This window comes from Lepidochelys olivacea (assembly GCF_965140295.1).
Source record: "Lepidochelys olivacea isolate rLepOli2 genome assembly, chromosome: 1".
Lineage (NCBI taxonomy): Eukaryota > Metazoa > Chordata > Testudines > Cheloniidae > Lepidochelys > Lepidochelys olivacea.
Genome location: NC_140411.1, coordinates 84,467,003 through 84,485,453, shown reverse-complemented (window position 1 = coordinate 84,485,453; position 18,451 = coordinate 84,467,003). Strand labels below are relative to the sequence as shown.

The window sequence follows — 18,451 nt, the reverse complement described above, 5'->3', positions numbered from 1 at the left end:
CATTCTGTCTGCAAATGCAATGAACAATTGAGTTAAAGACATGAAAGACAAAGCAGAATAACTCTGAGACAAAGTAATGAGGACTGGACATCCCACCATCTGTTTACATAAAATATGACCATGGTATTGTCAGTCAGCATCAACATGTCCCTTCCACTAAAGCACAGAAGGAATGCCATGCAAACTAATCAGAGAGAGTTGAGAGACAGAAGTCTGGGAGAGACCAGAAACCTTGCATCTGCAGGGATCCCAAGTGAGCTCCCCATCCCAGGTCGGAGCCATCTGTGACTAAGGTAAAAGATATCTGAGACAGGACAAAGGGAAATTCCTCGTAGACATGGGCCAGATCCATCCTCCAATGTAAGGCGGATAGAATCCAATTTGGTATGTGCACTAACATGTCTCTGTGGTGCCTCATTGATGAATGCACCTCAGCCAACCAGCCTTGCAGAGGTCTGAAATGCAGTCCAGTGTATTGGACTACCTAAGTGCACACTGACAGGTTACTGAGTACCCTTGAACAGTTTCTCACTGCGGTGAGCGGATGAGCCTTTAAGTCTAGAATGAAGCTTTGTATTGTAGGAAAGCTCTGGCTGTTGTTGAGTCCAGAACTGTGCCAAAAAATCCCATTATCTGTACTAGAGAAGAAATGGTGAAAGCATCTTACTGGCTTGAGCTCCAGAGAGTTGAGATGTAGGGAAAACTCCTTGGTGGACCACGTGCCCTGGACAGTGTGGTCCTGTAGATGAGCTCCCTATCCTAGGAGTGATGCATCCAAAACTATTGTGAAAGCAGGAGGGCGATGGATGAAGGGAACTCCTGAGCATACCTTGTTGCGATTCTTCCACTAGTTGAGAGAAATTAGCACGTGGCTGGGAATAGAGAGCAACTTGTTCAGAGTGTCTCTGTTAAGGATATAAACTATCCTGAAAGCAGAGTAAATGTAAACAGGTATGTACTGTGACAAAGACTCATGTTGCCATACACCTGAGGAGCTGCAGGCATGAACTGGCAGTGACCCATGGGCTGATTTGGACTCATGCAATAAAGTGCATCAAAGAACCCTCCCCTCCCCTCCCCTTGAAAGATGTCCCTCAGTGTCTAGACAGACCACTCGTGGTGAGAGGAGAAAGAACCAGCTAGCAGACTGCATCAGCAGGCTGAGTCCTGGGAAAGTAAGATACCCCTAGATTGATAGAGTGACTGGTACAGAGCTCCCACGGGCTTATTGCTTCCTGGTTGGGAGTGGGGGGGAGAGAACGCACACGATGCTCTGCCTGTTTTTGTAGAACATAGCAGTCATATTGTCCGTGAGGATCGAAACAGATGTGTGTGACAGGTGGGGTAGAAATGCCTGGCAGGCCCTGAACTCCCTGACATTGATGCGCAGGAAGAGCTCTTCTTGGAGTCCAAAGACCTAGAGATCTGATGAACCCCATGTGGGCTCTCCAGCCGAAGGCTGATGGGTCACATACCAGCAACAAGGATGGCTGGGGTTTTGAGAAGGGTACACCAGCACATACCATGTGGCTGTACAGCCACCATGTCAGCAACTCGAGGACCTGTACCAGAACCATGAGCACAGAGTCCAGGTGATGGCGAGAGGGGAAACAGACTGTGGCTTGTAGAGGTCTGAGTCTTGCATGTTGCACTATGTATGTGCATGACTCCATGTAACCTATGGGACTCGGGCACTTCTGCACAGTCATCATCCAATGACCCTGGAGAGATCTGATCAGGGACACAATCAAGAGGAACTATTTGTCCAGAAGTAGAGCCCTTGCTTGCACCGAGTCAAGTACTGCCCTCCCCCGTGAACTCTATGCTTTGAATAGGGATCAGGGAGGACTACTGAACACGTTTTTTCTGGGGCACTGGGAAAGATGATCAATGCCAGGAGACACAGGATTATGGAGGAGCGCTCTGCACAGAGGTCAAGGCACTTGGTGCCAACTCCAAGCACAGCTCCGAGGCCAGTCTTAAGGCTGCCTCCAAGAGGAGGACCTTCAAAATTGAGCAACTCAGTCCTTCTGGGTCCAGGGCTTGAAATCCTTGCAAATGTGGCAGTGACCTTTCCTATGAGCTTCCTCTAAGCACTTGAGGCAGGTCAAGTGCAGGTCGCTCAAAAGCATAGACTTATCACATGACGCGCAAGGCTTGAACCCCAGTGACCGAGGCAAGCCTCGGCACCGGGACAGCGGACAACTCTACCATCTAAGAGCGGAGGAGCCCAAAAAGCCCAAAAGTATATAGAACTCCTAAAACTACACTATTTACTAAAAACTACAATAACTATTTACACTAAAATTGACAGAAAAATCCACTAAGAGAAGAATTGCCTAAGCAGTGAGGGTGCCAGCAACCATTATGGGCAGTAAGAAGGAACTGAAGGAGTGGGCTCAGCAGGGCTCTTTATACAGACACTGAGTGTGCGACACCAGGGGGTGCTAGAGCAGACCCAAAAGGATACCACTCAGGGAAAAATTTCCAGCAACTATGCTAGGAACACACACCCCCCTACACTGGAATGGACACATGCAAGCACTCAAAGAAGAATATTACTCCCCACGGCAAAGCTGTGTGGGGACAGTTGAGAATACAAGAGAGGAGCCTATACTGATAGTGGTCCTGAAAAATGGATGTTATAACCTCCAAAATCAATTTGCTGGAGGTAATTTGATTATCCCCAAAAGTGAGAGGATTGAGGGGGCAGGGATGTACAGCATCAGATCTGGGTAACGGAGATGTTTGTGGTCAGAATGAAAACTTTGTAGATGAAGGCTGTTACATCAATTCAGGTGCAATGATTGAGAACTTTCACCTCTACATTCTAGATTTCTTTTTAGGTGGCTCCAGCACCCTATGGTAGAGATGGGAAACTGAGCTGTCTGAAACCAAACTAAATCTCCTTGCTTACAGGCTTATATATGCCCATCAATCAAAGGGTGGCCCTACAGTCCTTCAACAAATGCAGGGAATCAGTGTGGACTCGAGTAAGTTATGACCACAACAAGGGAGGTCCTCTACAGTGTTTTAGACTTCATGTGGAAATCTTGAAGACTGCAGCCACAACACTGGACACAGAACTACAGCTGTGAAGTCAGAGTAGGCTGCTGTGTCGCAGAACCAAGAGAAGCTCACAAAGATGTCCTTGCAAGAAGCTGTCCCACTGTCATGAGAGCCTGAAGATGTTCCCTCTGCTCTTGCAGGTGGTGTTCAATAAAGGAATTAAATTTTGAATAGTTAATGTGGTTATGTTTTGTCAAAATCGCCTGGCAATTAGCAATTTTGTATTGCAGGGTGGCAGACAACTAACTTTTGCAACCGAAGTCTTTGCACTTTTGATCTTTATCATTTGGGACAGCTTGCGAATGGTGTTGCCTGTTGTAGTCATTTGCTGAATCCACAGCTAAGGAATTTGGGACAGAATGGGAAGATATGGCTAGTGGTTCAGACTAATAGTACTATGTCTGTTCTCTCAGCTGTTCAGGGAGTCAGTATTGGGGGGGTGGGGGTGGGGGGGCTGTCTACCAAATTGTCTTGGCAGTATCTAACAAAACTTGGTTTACTGGAAGGGCTACTTGTGCTGAAGATGGCGTGTGAAAAACACCCAGCAATTTGTGCTGAGTCTCCTGTGATCCTTCGAATGGGATATGAAGAGAATCTGCTACTCTTGATATCAACTCCTAAAATTATTATAACCAGTCTACATTAAGATGTGATCCTAAAAAGGGCTCAGCTAGAGATGCATACAATTTTGCTATATATTTTGGATGAAGAAAAAAAAAGTTATGTTCAATATTTTTTACTTTTAATCATTTAAAATATGTCCAGATTTTCTGTTCAGCTATAACACTTCTGAAACAAATATTTTACAGCATTAAAATAAGATGCTACTGAATGCCCATGTCTCATTTTTTACATGAAGCAAAGGCAGCTAACGTCAGCAGCTTCTAAGATGTATTTACTTTTCATTCTACTGTAATTTTTATGAATCACTGTATTACTCCTACAATGTATCATTTCCAGCACATGCTGTATTGATATTTCTACGAGGAAACATGTTTGCTCGTATACAACTCTAGATAAAATGACTTTTTTTTGGTACTAGCACTGAGGTTCCCCCCCCGGCCCCATTTGTAAAATACAGACATGGCCACTAGATGGCTTGAAAACATGACTTTCAATGCAATTTAGAATTTTACCACTAGATGGTAGCTACAGATCATAAACTGATTCTGAACACTAGCTTGACAGTAAAAGCTTATGTTTGGTTCTCGCTCAGCTGGGCTAAAACAAGCGTAGATAATGAATGATCCCTTTGCTGTTTTACACAACTAAAACTAAAAGCAGAAAGTCTGGTTTTAGGGGATCTTTGGTTTCAAAAATCACAACTTAATGCTGGAAACTACAGTCAGTCATAAGGTCTGTCTACACCGCACACTCCTTTCAGCAGCGTGAAGAGCACATGCACTACACAAACCCTACCAATAGCAGGGCAGGTAAGGACACATCTGAACCCTACTTGCTCAAGCAGCGTCTCCACATCAACACTATTTTTAGCAGTGTAGTTTCCCCTCTGCTCAAACAGCTCCCCACTGCCAAGCCTTTTCTTGCTACCACCCCTTGCCAGGGCCTTTCACAGAAGCATGTAGCTCCACAGTGCAGTGTGGACACTACCTACTTTTCACTGTGGTGTGTACCAAAACATACCCTACATACCACTGCCAGCGATGTGCAGTGTAGACATAGCAACAGAAAATGAGTTATGTCCCTGTTAGGGCAAGCCACAAGAAAATGTACTGTAGGGAATAAGTCAGAATTATCTAGTTTTACATACAGTAACTCCTCACTTAACATAGTTATGTTCCTGAAAAATGCGACTTTATGCGAAATCATGTTAAGTGAATCCAATTTCCCCATAAGAATTAATTTAAATAGGGGGGTTAGTTCCAGGGAAATTTTTTTCACCAGACAAAAGACATTATATACATATACAGTATACGTTTTAAACGAACAGTTTAATACTGTACACAGCAATGAATGATTGTAATGCTTAATTGAGGTGGTGAAGTAAGAATGTGGACTATTTCCCAGGGAATGCTTTACTGCTAAATGATGAACTAGCACTCGGCTGAGCCCTCAAGGGTTAATATGCTGCTGTTAATGTAGCCTCACAGTCTACAAGGCAGCATGGACTGAGGCAGGAGGGAGGAAACACAACAGATGCAGGGCAGTAGCTGCAAACACTTCCCTGCAAAAACTGAACATGATGATAAGCCCATGCTATCCACTCCCTCCTTCTGACAGCACGTGCAAGGCTGCACAGGAGCTGACTTTCCAAAGTGCTGGGGGGCGCATGCATATGAGAGAGAGAGAGAGAAAGAAAGATGTGCATTGCTCCTTTAAGTATGCTGACCCCACTTCAAGTATGTTGCTCTTTTAAGCAGATCAGCCAGTTCAGATAGGCAGCAACAGCTTCGAGCAAGCTCCCTCCTTTCTGTCCCTGAGCTCTGTCCCCCTCCTCTGGTTTGTGGAGAGGGGGTATGGAGTGGGGGGGCAGGAGCAGGGGGGACATCCTGATATCAGCACCCCTCCCCCAGCAAGCAGGAAGCTCCCGGGAACAGCTCCAAGGCAGAGGGCAGGGCAGGAGCAGCACAGCGGAAAGAGGGACAGCTGAACTGCTGCTGGGCAGCTGCCAAGCCACATACCTTACAGGGAATTTAGGGGAGCAGGTGGGGGGAGGGGCTGCTGGCCCCCTCTGGATCTAATCCCCACCAGGAGGGGCTGCTCTTCCAGAGAATTCTGCAAGCAGTGGACAAAGCAGGCAACATTGTGCAACTTTAAACGAGCTTGTTCCCTAATAGATCAGCAATGTAACAACAAAACGACATTAACCAGGACAATGTTAAGTGAGGAGTTACTGTACCCCAAGGAATGGGGACAATCCTCCAAGCTCCTACAGATCTCACCTTCTGGAAAGTGTTTGGTTTTTATTTCCATGCTGAAGTACCCCTTTCGTTATTTCACCCCATTCCTCTTTAACATAACCACTTGCAGAACTTTAAATCATTTCCTTCTTCGGGTTGGTGTTTAAACCCAAGCGCTGGCGCCGCAGCTCCCATTGGCTGGGAACCACAGCCAGTGGGAGTTTGGGGGTGGTGCCTGCAGGCAGAAGCAGTCACAGAGCCGCCTAGCCATGCCTCTGACCTAGGAGCAGCAGGGACAGGTTGCTGCTTACGGGGAGCTGCCCAAGGTAAGCACCACCCGGATCCAACACCCTGCACCCGCTCCCGTTCCCCCTCCCACATCCAACCTCCCTCCCTCCTAGTTAACTGGAATTTTTCCACTTACCAGCACCCCCATTCCCATAACATGCCAGATAAAGCTTTTACTGTATATCTGATAGAAAAGAAATGGTGCACAGCACACAGTTTCAGTGAATGCAAGTGCTAAGGCAGTGTTGGTGGCAATCCAAAGATTATCTGGAGGCAGAGTGCTTTACGTTATTAAACTGATTTATTGTAATTTAAAAAGTTATATTTTACATACCTAAGTTAGTTCAACCTGAAAAAAATTAATACTATGTAGGTCTGAACAAATCCCTCCATAGCTATTTAATCCAGTAGGTCGCCCATATAAGTGTATTACAGGTAGATTTTCAGATAGAATCATAGAATATCAGGGTTTGAAGGGACCTCAGGAGGTCATCTAGTCCAACCCCCTGCTCAAAGCAGGGCCAATTCCCAACTAAATCATCCCAGACAGGGCTTTGTCAAGCCTGACCTTAAAAACTTTAAGAAAGGAGATTCCACCACCTCCCTAGGTAACGCATTCCATTGTTTCACCACCCTCCTAGTGAAAAAGTTTTTCCTAATATCCAACCTAAACCTCCCCCACTGCAACTTGAGACCATCACTCCTCTTTCTGTCATCTGCTACCACTGACAACAGTCTCGATCCATCCTCTTTGGAACCCCCTCTCAGGTAGTTGAAAGCAGCTATCAAATCCCCCCTCATTCTCCTCTTCCGCAGACTAAACAATCCCAGTTCCCTCAGCCTCTCCTCATAAATCATGTGTTCCAGTCCCCTAATCATTTTTGTTGCCCTCCACTGGATGTTTTCCAATTTTTCTACATCCTTCTTGTACTGCGGGGCCCAAAATTGGACACAGTACTCCAGATGAGGCCTCACCAATGTCAAATAGAGGGGAACAATCACGTCCCTTGATCTGCTGGCAATGCCCCTACTTATACATCCCAAAATGCCATTGGCCTTTTTGGCAACAAGGGAACGGCGTTGACTCATATCCAGCTTCTCGTCCACTGTAACCCCTAGGTCCTTCTCTGCAGAACTGCTGCCAAGCCATTCGGTCCCTAGTCTATAGCGGTGCATGGGATTCTTCCGTCCTAAGCGCAGGACTCTGCACTTCTCCTTGTTGAACCTCATCAGATTTCTTTTGTCCCAATCCTCTAATTTGTCTCGGGCCCTCTGTATCCTATCCCTGCCCTCCAGCATATCTACCTCTCCTCCCAGTTTAGTGTCATCTGCAAACTTGCTGAGGGTGCAATCCACGCCATCCTCCAGATCTTTTAAGAAGAGTAATTAATCACATTTCTGCCATCCAGATTTTTTAATTCAAGTTAGCAGTTCTGCAGCTGTTAGAACTTTATGATGCGGTCCACCATATAATCTTGATATTTCTGAGGTTATCAACTGAGGATTTGTTCAGACCTATCTGCGATAGGTGTAAGTTAGTTTTAACACCATTCTCAGAAGTGACTGAAAAAAACACAACATACTTGCTTTTTCTGAGTAACAGGTACTGTTTTACATCTGTATATAAGTAAAAAGATTCCATTTGTTACAGTGTGTTCATGCAGTTTACTGTGGCTATCTTTCATAGTCTGCTGTTCCAATGGAAATCTAAATTATACACCTCAAAGATCTGGGATGTAAAAATAACTCACTGAAAAATGCCAACATGAAGATGCCATCATTGCCAACTCTAAGTTGATCTGCATCACTGAAGTCATCCCGAGGTGGATATTCTTCTTCCTGGATTTATAGGTTGGAGAAGTTTTAGTGAAGGAAAGTTAACTTTAGGCTTATGCATTGTCTTGTAGATTTAAACTGTTAATTGTGTTTTTAAAAACGTCAGACTGCCATTTGTTGACAGATCTACATAAATGAACCTCAAAAGAACAAAATACTATTAAATGTATTAAGCTACAGAAAAATGAAGTTTATTGTTTTACTATGATAAAGCCCAGTTATCAGTGAAACTCAAATGAACTTTGAAGAAAGAAACTGGAACATGTACATAGGAAATAATAATATTCAATTTAAATTGAGCTACAGACCATTATTTGAGACAAAAAATTATGTTCAACACCGAGCAGAAAAAAAATCCATCCTCAATGTAACTCCACTGTCTTCAGTAGTTAAGTTATACCATGGATGAATTTAGCCCAATGTATTTTAACATACCCTATTCATGTACTCACTGTAAACAGAAGAAAATAATTTCAGTGTACTTGTCAACCAAATATGTAGACATAATAGCTAATATCCATTTTCACTGTTTGTGCCATTTATCCTCATATATCACGTAATTATTTTCTTCCAACTTGAGAGGATATCACTAAGTTGCCACGGAATTCACATTCTGTATGTTGACTAATATTTACCATATTAGAAATCCTTGACTTACTAAAGTTCAAGGGATCACCACATTTTCAGAACCACAAAATTCACTGAGGTTTCTGGTTTTGTTTGTTGGTGTTGTTTTTTGTTTAAGTAAAATGTCATCTTTCATCACAACATACTTTATAAACCATACACAAGGATGTCTACTGTAGAGACATTTTAAAATAATTCCCATAGCTGTGACCACCATTTTAGCTCCTTATTTCCAAACAGTTTTTATGTAATGACAGTTCAATCACATTTAAATACCGCAGAAGACTGGATTTTAAGGGTCTATTGGAAGCCTCAGATCCCAGCACTAGCAATAAGTTTGTATTTGTACAGGTTGTGTGACCTACAAAAATCTAAGACATAATACGTATTAAGATATTTATTTATATACTAGAAGCAAGAAACTATTTTAATTCATCTTTTTAAAGTGAAATCTTCATATAGTTTTCAGTTGTTGGGATAGAAGGGGGACAACTGACAGAACATTTTACACTACCAAAGTAACTAAACTAAGGTAAGTTCCATCTTTTAAGCTTCTAAATTTAAGTACCTGGAAAAAGAAAAATCAGTTTAATATAGCACACAGTGAAGTACCTAGTTTCTTAAGAAGCTAAACTTTCTTTTTGCGGATATAGACTAACACAGCTGCTACTCTGAAACCTGTCAGTTTATTTTCTAACTTCTTTAAGAAGTCAAGTCACATACAAGGAGACACCTACAAGATAATGATCCACAAAATTCATGTTAAAACACTGAAATCCCTAATCCTTGCTTTGTTTTAATGATTTAAATGTCTCTTCTCAATCTTTGATTTTGATAAGAGATAAAATGTATACACAGTTTGGCATTTGTCTTAGAACTGTAGGTGTAATGATACAGTAAGAAAAAAATATTCATTTAATTTGATAATTATTAATTTACATGGCAAAACTGCAAAGTTGTAACTGAATAAAAGAACAGTACACAACAGTCCTCTTTAAAGTACAGAAAATATACATATTTTAAAGTCACTTCATGTAACTTTGGGCACCCAAACACTGACCCTTTCACTGTTATTTGATCTTATTCCAGGTCCAATCTCAAATGCTAAACTAGAAACAGCAACTTTCACACAATAAAATTCTTGTCCATACACGTGAAATCTGTATTATCTGGTTAGAGGAATTTTAATAGAAGGTTTGAAAATGAGTATTTAAGATTTGTACTTAAGGCTAAGTGAATAAAAAGTGATGCAAAGCTAAAAATAATGACGCAGTTGTTTAACAGTGGCAAGACAAGCTTCCTCTAGCTGAAAATAGCATAATGGTCAGGAGAGAAAATATAAATTCCTGTAGCTTCTTAAAGAGTCTCTCCCCCCACCCATCAGCCCTAATATTATTTTAGTTCATCTACATTAAGGGGAAAACAGACATTAATACCAAACTAGCAAAATTAATTTGCTTATTTACTGTTCTTATCTACAGCAAAATATAAACTTATCAATTTTACAAATGAAGTAATATTTCAGAGGGTATGATCTCCTTCCTTTGAAGTTTTTAAGATCAGGCTTGACAAAGCCCCGGCTGGGATGATTTAGTTGGGAATTGGTGCTGCTTTGAGCAGGGGGTTGGACTAGATGACCTCTTGAGGTCCCTTCCAACCCTGATATTCTGTGATCAAAAATACTTCCCGGATGCTGTTCTAACCTTTGCTTTGTATCTTCCATGATATCTAAAACACACTTTTTTTTTTAAAAGTGTTTTAAATTAACATTATGTGATCTATAGATGAGACATCTGACTAATGCATCTCCTGTTAACAGAGGGTTGGGTGCACTCATTTTTACCCGGTAAGTTTTATTACAAAAAGGAAGGACAGACAACTGGGACACATTTGCAAAAGGTGGTAGTCTTCAACGTGCACAATGGCCACTAAAAAGAAAAGGAGTACTTGTGGCACCTTAGAGACTAACCAATTTGAGTATGAGCTTTCGTGAGCTACAGCTCACTTCAATGGCCTCCTAATGGCCACTAAGTGCCCAAAGCCATTTTTTAAAATTCATGGTAAAAAAAACCCTTCGGCGCAGAAAAATCACTCTGCTTTGAAAACATAGCTTGGAAAATTAGGCACCCTAGAGAACTTAGGCAGAATGTAGCATCTCTGTAAATGCCAAATAGGCTCACCGTTTAGGTACAAGCCCTAGGGGCCTGTGTGCATCTTTCGGCACCTATATAGCGTTGAACGTTTAGCCCAACTGCTGATATAGCTTTAAAAAAAAAAAAAAAAAAAAAGAGTCATGTTATTGAAGTTACATTACATAAAAGTTTTCATACAATGTGCACATTTCTCAAATTCATGTGCCGAAGTTTACTTTCTCAGTCTTTGATGGCACAAAATAGAATTCTTCTTTATTTCAATCAAAAATGTTACCCAAATCAGACGTCAAGAATTATAAAACCAGTTGGAGAACGTTTCAATCTCTCTGGTCACTTGATTGCAGAACTAAATATGGCAATTCTTCAACAAAAAAAACTTCAAAAACAGACTCCAACAAGAGACTGCTGAATTGGAATTAATTTGCAAACTGGACACCATTAAATTAGGCTTGAATAAAGACTGGGAGTGGATATGTCATTACACAAAGCAAAACTATTTCCCCGTGTTTATTCCCCCGACCCCTCACTATTCCTCACATGTTCTTGTCAACTGCTGGAAATGGCCAACCTTGATTATCACTACAAAAAGTTTTTTTCCCTCTCCTGCTGGTAATAGCTCACCTTACCTGATCACTCTCCTTATAGTGTGCATGGCAACACCCATTGTTTCATGTTGTCTGTGTACATAAAATCTCCCCACTGTATTTTCCACTGCATGCATCCGATGAAGTGAGCTGTAGTTCACGAAAGCTTATGCTCAAATAAATTGGTTAGTCTCTAAGGTGCCACAGGTATTCCTTTTCTTTTAATGTTGCTTTAGTTATTTATTTTTTGAAAAGGTGGAAAGAGAATCACATTCTTCATTATTTAACCATAGTGCACCATGGTGTATCTACATAGATGTTGCGATGCTGCACCCCATAACGCTTTATGGGAATATTCTTATGAATGTATATACGACATAAAACACATTCCAGTTATGCTACATATGCCACACAACATCTCTGTAAAGGTTATGAGCTACTGAATATATTCATTCTATTTGTATGCATGCATTATTTTTGTACTTGAAGTTATGAATACTGGCTATGTACTTGTTTAATTTTAAGTAGCCTCAGTGAAGCAGTTGGTCAGTTTCCTGAGAAAAGACTATTCTCAGTAAGTGCCCAATCAAGAAACACTTAAGCTAAGAATGAACTTGGAGACGCCAATCCACATCTAAACTTTCCCAGGAATGTAGCCTGGCTAGTGAGGAACTCAGTCATGCATAGACATGTGACTTGCCCAGGTGACTCCAAAACTCCATCTTGGAGCTGAATTCTGGATAGGAGAGAGGAAGGGGTCTCCATCCACAAGAGAAAGTCTATTTAAGCCCCTGGGAGACCCCTCCATTTTGTCTTCAGCTGGCTCAATAGATCTTTTGGGGGTGGAGAGGCTACCTGGAAGAAACTGGAACAAAGGACAGTAACCACAGGGATGTGAGTGATTGCTGGACCCAGACTAGAAGGAGGCTAGTCAGTAAAAGAAACTTCTTGGAAATCTCACCCTCAGAGATGTTCATCTGTAGTCATTTTCTACAGTACTAAGTTTAGATTTGTGGGTTTTATTTTATTTTGCTTGGTAATTCACTTTGTTCTGTCTGTTATTACCTGGAACCACTTAAATCCTACTTTTTGTATTTAATAAAAATCACATTTTACTTATTAATTAACCCAGAGTATGTATTAAATACCTGAGGGGGCGGGGAGGGGGAGAGCACGGACACCAACAGCTGTGCATCGCTCTCTATATCACTGTTATACAGGGCAAACAATTTATGAGTTTACCCTTTATAAACTTTATACAGGGTAAAAAACTGATTTATTGGGGGTTTGGACACTTTGGGAGCTGGGTACGTGAGTGTTGGAGACAGGAACACTTCTTAAGCTGTTTTCAGTTTAGCCTGCAACTTGTGGGAGACCTGGGTCTGTGTTTGTAGCAGGCTAGCGTGTCTGGGTTGAACCAGGCAGGGTTCTCAAGTCTCAAGCTGCTAGGGAAAACGGGCTCAGAGGCAGTCCCAGCACATCAGATAGCAATTCTCAAGGGGGTTTCTGTGATCCAACCCGTCACAGATGGATTACAACTTTTTGAACAGCAAAAAGTATTTGCTAATATTTTTATATACAAACATTAGAACAGCCATACCGGGTCAGACCAAAGATCCATCTAGCCCAGTATCCTGTCTTCCGACAATGGCCAATGTCAGATGCCCCAGAGGGAATGAACGGAACAGGTAATCAGAGGTGATCTATTCCTTGTCGCTGATTCCCAGCTTCTGGCAAACAGGCTAGGAACACCATCCCTGCCCATCCTGGCTAATAGCCATTGATGGACCTATCATTCATAAAGTTATCTAGTTCTTTTTTGAACCCTGTTATAGTCTTGGCCTTCACAACATCCTTTGGCAAAAAGTTTTACAGGTTGACTGTGCGTTGTGTGAAGAAATACTTCCTTTTGTTTGTTTTAAACCTGCTGCCAATTAATTTCATTTGGTGACCCCTAGTTCTTATGTTATGAGAAGGAGTAAGTAACATTTCATTATTTACTTTCTTCACACCAGTCATGATTTTGTAGACCTCCATCATATCCCCCTTAGCCATCTCGTTTCCAAGCTGAAAAGTCCCAGTTTCATTACTCTCTCCTAATACGCAAGCCAATCCATACCCCTAATCATTTTGGTTGCTCTTTTCTGAAACTTTTCCAATTACAATATATCTTTGAGATCAGGCAACCACATCTGCATGCAGTAGTCAAGATGTGGATGTACCATGGATTTATATAAAGGCAATATGATATTTTCTATCTTAATATCTATCCCTTTCTTAATGATGCCCAACATTCCGTTAGCTTTTTTGACTGCCCTGCACACTGAGTGGATGTTTTCAGAGAACTATTCACAATGACTCCAAGGTATCTTTCTTGAGTGATAACAGCTAATTTAGACCCACCATTTTATATGTATAGTTGGGATTCTGTTTTCCAATGTGAATTACTTTTCATTTATAAACGATGAGTTTTATCTGCCGTTTTGTTTCCCAGTCACCTAGTTTTGAGAGATCCTTTTGTAGCTCTTCGCAGTCTGCCGGGGACTTCATTATTTTGAGTAGTTTTGCATTATCTGCAAATTTTGCCACTTCACTGTTTACCCCTTTTTCCAGGTCATTTATGATTCTGTTGAATAGGACTGGTCCCAGTACAGACCCCTGTGGGACACTACTATTTGACTCTCTCCATTCTGAAAACTGACCATTTATTCCTACCCTTTGTTTCCTGTCTTTTAACCAGTTACCAATCCATGAGAAGACCTTCCCTCTTATCTTAATTAAATGATAAAGTTCTGTGTAGATCCATGAAAGCATTATAAACTCAGATTTCTGTTATCTTTACATGTCTAGGTCCCACATATGAATGGAAAGCTACACACTGAAATCAAGATCTTTCCTGGGGAATCCGAGTGCAGAAATTGACATAATTCTAATAATTTTCATCTATTTTGTAAAATTTGAGGGCTCTTATTGTATGAATAGTGCAATTCAAGAGCAGGCTGTACTAACAGTGTCATAACATTTTCATATTAAATTCTGATAACCTTGAAAATAATGCAATTGGGCACTTTTATACTAATCTTAGAACAAGATGTTATAGCTGCATGTAAAATTTAAGTAACCCCAGATTATACAAGCCATCTGGCAGCATAAGGTTTTATAATCATAGAAATGACAGATTGAAGACACCTTTCAGGCCAGTAGTCATGCCTCCACTAATACAGGTTTGCCCTGGACATAAAATCTTGGTTTGTATAGTTTTGTTTTAGATGTTTCAGTCTTTCTGCAGAAGTAAATACCCCCAGCCTCTTACTGGTGTTTTTAATGGGGTCTCTGAATTTAATTTTTTGGTCATGTGGTGACCTGAACTGAATCCCAATTATTGCTTAATATCTTTTCATAAATTTTTTTTTTCAAATACGTGGAAACTGCTATGAACGCATAATGTTGATTCAACAACATTCTATAAAAATTAAAGACATGTCTCTGCTTCCCAACTGTAAACTCCTGATGTCTTTTGCGCTCTAAACAAAAGCTTTAATTCACTTAACCCCTTTTATTGTACAGTTCATATAGTGGATTATGCCGCCCGAAAGATTCATACACATTTTTTGTAACTGTTACAGATCTTATGATATACTTGTGCCTATACAACTGATTTGGTTTCTAAGACCAGAACTAAAGGATTGCAACATTTAAGGAGGTAAAAATACATTAACTATCTGGATAAGTATCACGAATACGATAGCATATCCTCTACACAAAAAGGCACTAACTTTCCAGCATCTTCAATTTTAGTGGCACCTCTTATTGCCACTATGAATAAGGTTTTACCATCAGCTCCATTGTGAATGTTTTTCAGGGGTTTATAACTTTCTTGTACCTGAAACCTGGAAGGTAGGGTCTACCCTGAGAAAAACTGGTCAGTCAATTAAGAAAGCTGATTCTTAAGGAACCCGTTTGACAGTTAGCTGGTGCAGTTCTATACAAACGCAAATGGTTTTCAGAATATTTTTTTTTTAATTGGATTTATAATCCCCTGAAAAAAGGGTTGACGTACATATTAGCAGAATTCAAATACAGATTCTAAAATGGCACGTATTTAGCGGATGCAACAATTCTGAGATTTCAATAAGATAATTCTGAAGTGGGTAAGGGAACCCATCATTATTTACCAGCAGGAAAATTCACAGCAATGTCTCAACTAAATAGAACTGTACCATACCTCTGGTGGACTGAGGAATATTTCATCAAACAGACTCCTAGACTCCCTAAACTGGCCGTGCTAAGCATGTAAAACAAACATAAGACAAAAGAACTAAAGAACAGTGTTAAGAGAACGTTATTACAGACAAACAAACCATTTAATTATTTTAAATATTCTGTTTTCACTTAAATGACTTTTAAAATGTCACTTAGATTCTAACTGCACTTTCCCGGTTTTCATTAGACATTTAAACTCTACACTTTCAAAAGGAATGAATTAGCGAGGGGAAACTTGGGGGTGGAGAGGGCGGAATACCACACATATACCAATATTACACACAAAAAACGCAACATGAAAAAACAGTAAGGTTGAAAAGTCAAGCACTCAAAAGTTAGGAAATACCATAATTAAGGTTGCCAGGGCAACATTATTACCCTTAACACTCTAAAAAGATCAAAAATATTTGTTTCAATTTATCTATTTTTTGTCAGCAATAAAAAGCAACATACTTCTCTGACTTAAGTTACCTCTTTGCTACTAACAGAAATCATTCATAATATCACAGCACTATCCCAGGAATTGGAATTGTTAACTCAGTGAATCTGCATCTTCCCCTCCCTCCAGATATGTACTAGCTATAGAGTCAAAATCTAACCAAGAATGTGGCTTTTTAAAGTGTTTAGCAAACAGCTGTACTTCAAAGAAATGCTCTACAGTTCTATAGCACTTCACATCTTCAGAATGTCTTGCAAATATCTAACTAAATTTTAAAAGCTATTTAGCATCCAAAAGACATCACTTGATAACAATGATTATTAAAAAAACGTTGAAGTGTGGGCCTAAATGCTTTTTAAACACTACTTTAGAGTACTGTACATTATCAAAATCAACTTCGTTTACAGATTCCCCAAAAGATTTTTACAGAGATATTTCACTTACTCTTTGGGCAGCTTCTGCTGCAGCAGCTGCCATTGCTGCAGCTTTGGCTTTCTCTGCTTCATCATAAGTAGGAAGAGAGGTAGCTACACTATATGGAGGTGGTACAGGGTAAAATTCATTAGGTGTTTCTGTTAAAAACAAAAAATGAGATTCATGTTTTGTATCCCAGAAAAATATCAACAAGAACAATAGACTACAGCAATCTTAAAAAACGCACACTAAAGTAACAGCAAGCCTGGTGACATTTAAACTGTCCAGTCATAAATTTCAGTCTCTTTGTTCTAGAGCAACTTGACCTATAAGTGCTTACAGACATTGTGAGAAGTTTTTTCGTTTATTTTATTTTTTAATGAACAGGAAAGAGTGAATCACAATTTAAAGATGCCTACTGCTGCAACTCAAAACTAGTTAATTTAAAGTTTGACCTAGATACTGCAAAAGGGCGAAGAGGTTTGGAACTAAGATTACATTCTGCTGAAAAGCAAATGCAAGCATTCATCAGATACAATAATTTGCATATGAGTGGGTGAGAGAAGGGTGCAAAGAAACATCCTAAAAGAAGAGTTTCAGGTTCTTAGTGTTTAAAAAAAAAAAATGAACTGAGGCCTATCCTGGTCATGTCACATCTCATCAACTGCAGAGCGCTGTTGCAAACTGCAGCTGGTCTACTGAGGCAAGACAATTGCTTGTTCTTGGAATGGCTCAATTTTGCCAATTTAGTATGTAAAGTATTGCTTTTGAAAAAGTAACGTGAACAACAAATTTCGTTTTATGACATTTTATTTATATACCAAATGCACAAATTATTAATACATTGCAAAACCAAGCAATATTAACAAGTGTCTAGTACTTGGCTTCCCATCAGCATATAACAGGATTCTGCAGCTGATTAAATGATGCCAGCAGAGGTGCTTCTCTTGCAAATACTTCATATGCGTGAACATTTATTCATGGTAGTCACATGGGAAATGTATGCACTGTGGCCTTGATCCTACACACCCGCGGACTATTCTGAATAAGAGCCAAAGAAGGACTGTGGAATTAAAGTACACAGAACTTCAAAAAAAAAAAAAAAAGAAGGACTATCTTGAGCTAATAATTTGCTACTTGCAGAGTCTGGTAATTTGGGCAGTCAGCACAATTCTAAAAAGTTGCCTGGGTTTTGGTTAAAACTCACACAAAAAAGAGAAACATACATCTGTGGGTCACCTTTAATCAGATAACAGTAAGCGGGGGGGGAGGGGGGAGGGAGTTTGCATCATACGCCCCCAAATCAGTAGCTGACTCATGATCTTTGTACTTCTCCAACAGTAATACTACCTAGAGCTGTTATATAATAAAGGGAAAATACCTGAGGCTGCAGCTGCTTCTACAGCAATACTACAATAAGGTGGAGGAGAAACATCTGCTTCAGATAAAGCTGCTGGTTGAGAATTTTGTGCAGTCTCTGTCGAAGTGGATGGCTCTTCAACAGTTGACTCTGGAGGATCATCTTCATTGTGAAGCTTAAAAAAAACCCGCCAACACAAAAATTTCAAAACACATTCAGGGAATACTTTATGTACAAGTACAAGTTATTGACATTAACCTCTTCAGATGTTACCGAAGAATAGAAATTTAGCACTATTTTTAGGTTAGTGGAATAATTTAAAACTTCTGCTAATAAATTCAGGGACTAAGCTAATATACCCAACAGTTAAGATTTAATAGACACAAGAGACTTTATCCAAGTACTTCTAACAGCAACCTTTCTTAAGCAATCACTTCAAAAGCACATCAAAGTGTTCAGTACAATTCCATTCTATTTTAAAACCTCCTCTGCTATCAAACTGATTTCTGATGCTTAAAATGGGCTTCACTAAAGTGCAAAGTGTTTTCTTAAAAGAG

General features: G+C 40.3%; 1 protein-coding gene across 3 annotated transcripts in view; it reads right to left on the bottom strand.

Moving 5' to 3' along the window:
* The window catches only part of NDFIP2 (Nedd4 family interacting protein 2), a 66,701-nt gene that overhangs the window by 22,990 nt on the left and 25,260 nt on the right, over positions 1-18,451 (bottom strand). For 2 of the 3 annotated variants that reach the window (XM_084652563.1, XM_084652562.1), the window contains exons 2-5: positions 17,916-18,069; positions 16,565-16,692; positions 15,644-15,703; positions 7,970-8,057 (exon numbers count right to left, since the gene is read on the bottom strand). In XM_084652563.1, the coding sequence (XP_084508689.1) occupies positions 7,970-8,057; positions 15,644-15,703; positions 16,565-16,692; positions 17,916-18,069 (430 nt within the window). The remainder of the gene's footprint in view (positions 1-7,969; positions 8,058-15,643; positions 15,704-16,564; positions 16,693-17,915; positions 18,070-18,451) is intronic. The other variant, XM_084652564.1, reaches the window with a different exon arrangement.